This window comes from Orussus abietinus, unplaced genomic scaffold, assembly GCF_000612105.2.
Source record: "Orussus abietinus isolate OABI.00-Male unplaced genomic scaffold, Oabi_2.0 scaffold82, whole genome shotgun sequence".
Lineage (NCBI taxonomy): Eukaryota > Metazoa > Arthropoda > Insecta > Hymenoptera > Orussidae > Orussus > Orussus abietinus.
In genome coordinates, this window is record NW_019394247.1 from 142,124 (window position 1) to 149,559 (window position 7,436).

At 44.8% G+C, this 7,436-nt stretch overlaps 3 protein-coding genes across 4 annotated transcripts; 1 reads left to right on the forward strand and 2 right to left on the reverse strand.

The window, feature by feature from the left end:
• Nucleotides 1-166: 166 nt before the first annotated feature.
• LOC105694974 (UPF0193 protein EVG1) lies at nucleotides 167-2,641 on the reverse strand. Its single transcript, XM_012416170.1, has 6 exons — nucleotides 2,524-2,641; nucleotides 1,164-1,280; nucleotides 855-982; nucleotides 682-778; nucleotides 472-615; nucleotides 167-406 (listed from the first exon to the last, which is right to left on the reverse strand). The coding sequence occupies exons 2-6, from the start codon at nucleotides 1,258-1,260 to the stop codon at nucleotides 186-188; spliced, it is 687 nt and encodes a 228-aa protein (XP_012271593.1). The 5' UTR covers nucleotides 1,261-1,280; nucleotides 2,524-2,641; the 3' UTR covers nucleotides 167-185.
• LOC105694975 lies at nucleotides 2,016-4,375 on the forward strand. 2 transcript variants are annotated; one of them, XM_012416171.1, is made up of 6 exons: nucleotides 2,016-2,240; nucleotides 2,679-2,828; nucleotides 2,937-3,111; nucleotides 3,215-3,300; nucleotides 3,383-3,515; nucleotides 3,836-4,375. In XM_012416171.1, the coding sequence occupies exons 2-6, from the start codon at nucleotides 2,748-2,750 to the stop codon at nucleotides 4,027-4,029; spliced, it is 669 nt and encodes a 222-aa protein (XP_012271594.1). In that variant the 5' UTR covers nucleotides 2,016-2,240; nucleotides 2,679-2,747; the 3' UTR covers nucleotides 4,030-4,375. The 2 variants fall into 2 exon arrangements, with proteins under 2 accessions (XP_012271594.1, XP_012271595.1); XM_012416172.1 differs by having other exon boundaries at nucleotides 2,698-2,828.
• A 409-nt stretch (nucleotides 4,376-4,784) lies between these two features.
• On the reverse strand, nucleotides 4,785-7,353 carry LOC105695110 (WD repeat domain phosphoinositide-interacting protein 3). Its single transcript, XM_012416408.1, has 6 exons — nucleotides 7,151-7,353; nucleotides 6,521-6,697; nucleotides 6,197-6,454; nucleotides 5,918-6,119; nucleotides 5,619-5,842; nucleotides 4,785-5,542 (listed from the first exon to the last, which is right to left on the reverse strand). The coding sequence occupies exons 1-6, from the start codon at nucleotides 7,215-7,217 to the stop codon at nucleotides 5,436-5,438; spliced, it is 1,035 nt and encodes a 344-aa protein (XP_012271831.1). The 5' UTR covers nucleotides 7,218-7,353; the 3' UTR covers nucleotides 4,785-5,435.
• Between the last annotated feature and the right edge of the window lie 83 nt (nucleotides 7,354-7,436).

Consider the following 7,436-nt stretch of genomic DNA (forward strand, 5'->3'; position numbering starts at 1 on the left):
CTAGCGCCATCTATCGACAGAGCAGTGGACCCGGTAGCCAGGCCATCTAGCAGTGCCTCAACGAACCCAGCTATGCCTCCGCGCCAACCACGAAGCGGCAGATTTGAATCGACTTTGAATCCATATTACAACCGCGGTTTATTCGAGAATAAAATACATCCGTTGTACAAAAATCGAAGGGGAGTTCACGGGTCATCCAGCTCGCCCAGGGGGCACGTTTTTATGCACGGCCTCTCGAAACCGCCCATTTCTCTTCGAACCTCTTTAGACTTCTCCTTGTCGATCGCCTCCATGAGCCTGATCTTCTGGGCGATCTCTTGTTGAATTATCGGCCGGTATTTCTTCCCCTGGCCCAGGTTCTCCATGTCGGTCAGGAACTCCATCCTCTCCCGGATCCCGTCCACCACTAAAATATTAAATCCGGATGATAATTGACCTCCCGATCGCTTTGAAAGTAAATAATGAACGTACGGTCTTGGAGAGCGTCCACGTTTTCCGGGATCTGCGGTTGTCTCCTTGCTTTGTGCAAAATTCTTGGCCCCTGAGGGGTCAGGGGCATGTCCTTCCCGTAGGCCATCATGCAGGCCAGGTGTCGCTTCTGCTTTTCTTTATTCGCTGCCGACATAATCGACGTTTCTTCATTTCTCTTTTTAGAAACTTGTTAAGAAAGGTATCTCTTACGTAATGGAGCCAGCCTCCTGTACTGCTCTCTTTCGTAGGCGCCGCTGCTGACGATCGCTTCCTGCATCCTTTTCTTCCAGAGACATGGATACGAGGCCTAGAAAGGGAGGAATAACTCTTGGAAACGAATCCTTGCTTTGAAATCGTCTTTAAAAAGGTCTAACACGGGTCACCTTTGACTCTGCATACTTTGGTTTCGCAGGTTTTGGCTCTGCAGGGGGTGGCAGGGGTTCCCCTCGATCCACAGCATCCTGAATGAATTTTCTTTGCATCATAGACAGCCTGGACTCCTCCATTAACACTGTCAATAATAAAGCCAAGGTCAGGAATATCAATGAAAAATAATCCAAATGTCAGGGCATCATGCTTATCCATGACTCCATTCCGTCTAAGATAAATCTACAATTAAAGCTATTATTAAAAAAGAATTCTTTTACAAAATAATTAATTTATATTCATGTATTTATTTATTCATTTTTTACCTTTGATCAGATTTCTGGTCTCCTCGCTGTATTTCGCTCGCGGTGGATTATGAAAAGCACCGACCCCGACCCCGACTCGCTGATAATTCCTCTCCATCCTCCAGGGCTCTTATCTCCCTAAAAGTTAACCAAATTAATATCAAGGACCCTCTGAAAGGTCGGAATTTGTCAAAAGGTCGCGCTTAGCAAGTCGACGATCGCTCGAATAGTCCCCAGAAAATGAGCCGAATTTATTCCTCGGGCTCGACTCGCTCGTTTCTATGACTACTCGAAATGTGACTCACCCTCGATCGAACTAACTTTTGCGATGAGTTAGAAGGTCACGTGTGAGTTTCTACAAGTGCGCCCCTCCCAGGTAACGAGGGGTCCTGGGACTCCCCAGGTGATAACTCGAGACCACCCCTGATAGCGTGTCTCGAGATTACTCGGTTTCACGTATCAAACGACCCCTCGAAACCTGAGAAATCTTTACGGATTTTCCTCGGAAACCTCAAAGGAGCTACAAACGCGATTTTATATATACATATAAAACAAAGTATTTACAAAACTTTTCTCCAATCTGGGTGCACCGAATTATCCGAAAATTTATGACATTTTACAAACATCGCGTTCATCCTCAGGGCCTTCGTAATCACCTGGTGAAGTTTCAAACGATACGGTGAACCCAGTTTGGGGAAAAGCTTTAGAAATATTTTAATAGTATGTAGTAATTTTAATAGTAATAGTTACTTGTAATATTTTAATATTATAAGTACGACAAGCGACGTGGAATTTTTAAAATTGGTGCACCATCTCGAGAGACATTGCGCATGTCCTCGAGCAATGGCTCGTCGGTGGTGCAGGTCGAGAGAAAATAATATTCAGCCCTGGCGCACTCGTCGACGTCGACGTCCCCCACAGGAACGTTACAACAAATACATAAAATAAAATCCGCACCCTAATCATACGGGGAAGCTTTGGATTCTTTACGTCCGTCCAACGTTAAGGTGTTCAGTTATTATCAAGACCCTTTATCAGTGAAAGTTATTGATTCGGTTCGCACCTAGAAATTCCAGCCGCTCCGAAACACCCCATAAGGTAGGTCAAGACCGTTTAAAAGAACTGTCATACATCCCCCTAAACGCGCAATGAACGTCCCCATTACCCCGAATTGCACATTCGCGATTACGCCTTTAATTATGAAAGTATGGAAAGAAATGTTTAAGATAAGAAAAAAAAAAATAAAAATAATTAATTTACTCCATATTCTCTGTCGGGTCGATTTAACTCACCATAATGTTGGTATTCATCGCGCGGAATTATGTTTTAAAATGATTATAATTAATTCTCGTGGGACTGCTTGACAGAAATAAAATCCTACCCCTAGCTGGGGACCAATTGTCGTGGCCGATCGTTAAAAATAGACGCAGGATATCGATTTGATAAATGAAAAATAATAGAGCAGCAAGGCGATCGTTCTAAGCGCTTGTGCCCTCCCCTGCGGTTTTTCAATGTCGAATCGATCCCTCCCCGCAGGGCTGTTTTTATTCTTCAGGGTGAGAAGTGGGTCTTCAAACATAACCAGGGATCTTCCACTCTCCGAGGATGATCTTCAGGTTGCTGACGACCTGCCTGCACTTCTTCAGCTTGAAGCAGGGCACCATCCTCATCGCGATCACGCATTTGGTGAGACCTTTAATATCATTATTAAATCTCTAATCGCCTTTCGTATCACCTTAAGAACCCCGCAAACTTACTAAACAATCCAACGAAAGGCCTCGTTCGTTTTTTCAGTTCAGTTCGGGATTTATCCTGATAATACAGCTCCTGATGCTGGCCCACGCGATGGAGATCCGAGAGCTGGTCGCCATAGATAAAGAGGACGCTCTGGAACGAGAAGCCCTGGACGACGTATCTTCTAGACACCTCACTACAAGGATAATGGATGAGGCTCATCGAAACGCCATATGTAATTCATCATTATTTAGTAAATCGATAATTTACCTGACTCGACAAAGTCTAATGGTCATCGCAGGATCACATTTAGGCGACTCGTATCATGATTTTTCCAGCGGAGTTGTACTGGCTGTATTGCTTCCTGATGATAACTATCATCCACCTGTTCACGACGATGCTCCTACTGTACGGGGCTATAAAGGTAAATCATTTATTATCACAAGAACAATCAGGATATCGAGTTTGGAAAATGTTCCTGAATTAAAAAGGGATTCCTCCCTCAGGATAACCGGCTCTTCATGGCGCCCTGGATGATGGTGATGATGGCGAAGATCATCTACCTGACCCTATCACTCGTGATAGTGCACGAGGGTGGTCCCATAGTCGCCCTGTTAGGAAAGGCGCATTTCATAGAAAGTTAGTCATCCTATCAAATCTCCTTATCAAGGAGAGTTTAAGGCGATATGAAAGTGCCGTCAAGATTACTAACGAAACTCTTCTAAATTCTGCGCACAGAGTTCTCTGGATTTTTACCATTTAATATGAAGACCCTAAGGTCCTTTTCGTATTTTTTTTTTTTTTATAAACAATTTAATTTCCATTTATGTAAAACATTTCATTTTATAAGTGGGCCCTGGATATTCACGCGATAAGGGCATCGAATCGAAATTACTCCTCGGACACTTCCATACGCCCTTAAACTCGACTTTTCATTCGACTAAAGGACTCGGTTACAGGGATGTTCATCGTCCTGATCATCCTGATCTGCATCGACGTGTGGTTCACCGTCTACACGACGTACGAGAGCTTGGACACGAAGAAGAAGGGCCTAACCCACGAAGTGCACGACCCGAAGAAGCAGCCCCGTCTAATAATCGAGAATACAAAGTTCCGATGCAACGCTTCTTCGAGTCGACCCTTAGACGTTTAATAGATAGAAAAATCGCTTGAAGAGAGAGAGAGAGAAAAAAGGAGACATATTTCGAAAATGGGAAGAGACCCACAGCCAGCTCGATTACTATCGGGTCGACCCATAAATTCATGCGGTATAAAAAATGAACAAAATGTATCATATCACGTTCTTTCACCCGAGGGATGGAAAAAAAAAAGAAAAAAAAACTGCCTGAACGTTGAGAACAATTAGTGAACGAAGGAGACCCTTGATCAGTATTGTTACAATTGTTAAACACTGTTGAACGTCACTTCTTGGAGTAAATCAAGCGCATCCGAAAACGACGTATTAAGGCTTCATGAAAGTGACGTCAGAGGTGTCTCGTTTATGAAACTTTTCTCCAAACTGGGTCTACCGAGTCGTTTCAATATTTACAATGTGAATACGAAGACTATAATGAAGGTCCTGACACGCATGAAATTTCAATTTTTCACAAGTTTGCTTATATATATATTTTTTTTTAATTTTTCATAAAATATGAAACTCTATTGGGTATCAGGAGCGTCCTTATAGCCTTATTAAAGGTGTAAAGTTTAAAACTATTCGAAGCACCTGGTTTGTAAAAAAGTGTCATAAACGCCTACTCAAATGCGACTTTGGCACCCCCTTAAGATGAAATCCTCGGAGGCTCCAAAAAGCGCAAAAGCCAATGAAACCATAGAAATTGAAAACCGTAGGCAGTAATAACCTCGGAATTCAAGTACAGAGGTGATAAAACCGGATAGCGGAGTAAATCAACACCATGATCGCACTTTTATTTGATAAAAGTGGACGCTAATAAGTTAACGGGCCTGGAGGTCGCATTTTATTTCCAAGCCCAGGCCGAGAGTCTCGTCCTCGTCCTCCACCTCGGCGGTACTTCGACGCTCCTGGTTAAGTTGTATAATTACTCCATGTGTATAATGTATAATAAATGTACGGAAAAGGAGACGAAACTACCGGTAAAGCTTGGGAGATCCAGCCCTATAAAGGTGGCGTCTCTTAGGCCCGGTCTTAGACAATGAAACGTGTCGATAATTCCGGATTCTCCTCCCGTTACGTTTTTCCGAAAAGTGATCGCCCATTGAAAAGCTGATAAGCCGACAAGCCGATAAGCTTTCCCGCTCCGGGCGCAATTAAGTCTTGATTCAAGTCTCGTTTTCAGTCGAAGGCCCGATATGTCGGGTGCTCTTCAGGGTCGAGCTCTTCGTCGTCGAATTCTTCCTCTGTTCCGTCGGCCTACGCCCTATCAACGCGGCGTTAATAATCCCTCCAGGAACCTCCCCGTTGGCTCCTCCGGAGACAACTCGAAGGCTCGATCGCAATCAGGGCCGACTCGATCCGCAACACGAAAGCGAAACGTACGAGTTACGTTGGCGGTTTACAATTTACAAGTCCTGGCCGAGTCACATCTTGTCGTCCGTCATCTCCAGGAACTGCGCGTAGACGTCCCTCGTGCACTCCCCTTTGTTGTTGAAGAGGAACTTGTAGTAACTCCCATCGGCGCATATCACTAAAAAAAAAAGGTGTTCTTGTTAGAGGAAAATTATAAAATGTTCATAATAATTCATGCGATGAAACAGATTTACCTATAATACTATTGTTATCGGTCCCGAAGGCACACATGCACTGTGGACCGCCTGGTACCTGGAACTTGCAGAAGCTCCAACTCGAGCTGAAGTACTTTGGCAGGAAGGTGGCGGAGGCTAAACTGGACTGGCGATTTAATTTCTGGTCCTCCACTGAGAAGACATGCACCGTGCCATGATCGCTGGCAACGCACAGCCACGCCGAGTCGTGATTGAAGTTTATACTACAATGTATTCACTTGTCAAACTGGAAGGTGACATAACAATTAATTTGGAAAAGACTCGAGAGGGAGAGTTACCAGTAAATATTCGCATGGTTAGCTCCCCTTCTCAGCTCGTTGATCATGGTACCATTCTGAGCATCGAAGACTCGTATCAAAGTGCCCTTTTCCGAAGCCGTAGCCAGTCGAGTGCCTTGCAAATTCAGAGCTATACACGAAAGGGGTGTTTCGTGAGCCTCAATGTTCAATGGCTGCTTCTCTGTATTCGCCAGGTCTATAACTAAAAAGTTTCGATACATGTGGTGACCGTTTGTTGGAAGGTAATGTAGATTTATTGGCAACTCAGGATGCGCTTACCTTGGACATGTCCATTCTTCCTTCCTGGGAAGGCCAGAAGAGAGTTGTTGCTGTTGGGACACAAGACGCAAAGACCTCGAGGATTCGGATTCGTTTCGAATACGTGCAACTGTTGAGGGCTCTGTGTAAAAGTATACACTTTAATCACTCCCTCGAGGATCACCACGATTCTGTCCCTCCGTAGCTTCACTCCCTTTACAGGGGCATTAAACTCCAAAGTAATGGCTGGCGCCTTCTTGAGATCGTCCCAGATCATGACTGAAAATCATATTTTAGTTCACTCTCCATCTGCCACCGAAATACCAAACGATCCACATTACTAACCTCTATTCACAGGATACATCGGATTGGCGCCACCGCCAACCAGAGCCAAGTAGTTACATCTAAACAACATCTCCACATGTCCCAGTCCTCCATCATTAAAGTCGTGACGTTCCTTCTCCTTTAGCGGGTCGCAATTATACACTCTGAATCCATTATCCATGCCGCAAGCGAAGCATCCTACAAACACGTGAGAGCTTGTTAACAATTTGATACTTCTGCTATCTGTTTACGAGAGCATCTCATTGCTTTCTTTTCTCCCCGGGTATCGTTTGAGATAGACGCACCGGAATCACCTCTCTCCCTACACACCATCGTACCACCGATACCCAGTTTCAAGAAAACTTTATATAACCCTCGGTCCAGTAATAACACGCAAATCTTGACCGATTTCTGATGCAAGCAGCAAAAGGGATTAAGATAGGATTGCAAAAGAGCAATAAATATAGGAAAATTGGAAACCATGCCAGGCAAAATCCTCAACAATGAAAACGTAAACTGTCATTCCTGAACTCGAGGAACTTCTGCCAAGTACGAAGTTCCCAGGGTAGCTTTTGAGGTTAGTAGGGCGAACAACAATATTGACACACCAGCCCAGTGTCAAAACGGCAGAAGGGCGCGGGTTATACGCACCTTGGTCTTGATTAAAGCCGGCATAGAGCAGTCCATTTCCGTGAGGGTTTCCCAAAGTTAGGTTCATCGCTAATCCGTGTCAGGATTTATCGGAGAGCGTCGAATCGATTCGGGTTCCGAGGTTCAGTCACATTTTCACCGGTTCATCGCGTGAGATTCTCCGTCCCGGGAGCACCGACACCATCTTCACGCACGCGCGGCACCGGAACGACGTTCGACTGATCAGCTGGTCTTCGTTTTAAAGTGCACATGCGCGGCGGTCACGTGGCATAAAATGGCGGCCGTC

Excerpts from the sequence above, each read along its gene's own strand:
- LOC105695110 (XM_012416408.1), bottom strand. The coding sequence starts at position 7,217 with ATGAACCTAACTTTGGGAAACCCTCACGGAAATGGACTGCTCTATGCC. Across the intron at positions 6,698-7,150 it reads CGGCTTTAATCAAGACCAAG|GATGCTTCGCTTGCGGCATG; the intron begins GTGCGTATAACC and ends ACGTGTTTGTAG. Across the intron at positions 6,120-6,196 it reads GAAGAATGGACATGTCCAAG|TTATAGACCTGGCGAATACA; the intron begins GTAAGCGCATCC and ends GAAACTTTTTAG.
- LOC105694974 (XM_012416170.1), bottom strand. The coding sequence starts at position 1,260 with ATGGAGAGGAATTATCAGCGAGTCGGGGTCGGGGTCGGTGCTTTTCAT. Across the intron at positions 983-1,163 it reads GACCAGAAATCTGATCAAAG|TGTTAATGGAGGAGTCCAGG; the intron begins GTAAAAAATGAA and ends TATTATTGACAG. Across the intron at positions 779-854 it reads CAAAGTATGCAGAGTCAAAG|GCCTCGTATCCATGTCTCTG; the intron begins GTGACCCGTGTT and ends CTCCCTTTCTAG.
- LOC105694975 (XM_012416171.1), top strand. The coding sequence starts at position 2,748 with ATGATCTTCAGGTTGCTGACGACCTGCCTGCACTTCTTCAGCTTGAAG. Across the intron at positions 3,301-3,382 it reads TACTGTACGGGGCTATAAAG|GATAACCGGCTCTTCATGGC; the intron begins GTAAATCATTTA and ends TTCCTCCCTCAG. Across the intron at positions 3,516-3,835 it reads AAAGGCGCATTTCATAGAAA|GGATGTTCATCGTCCTGATC; the intron begins GTTAGTCATCCT and ends ACTCGGTTACAG.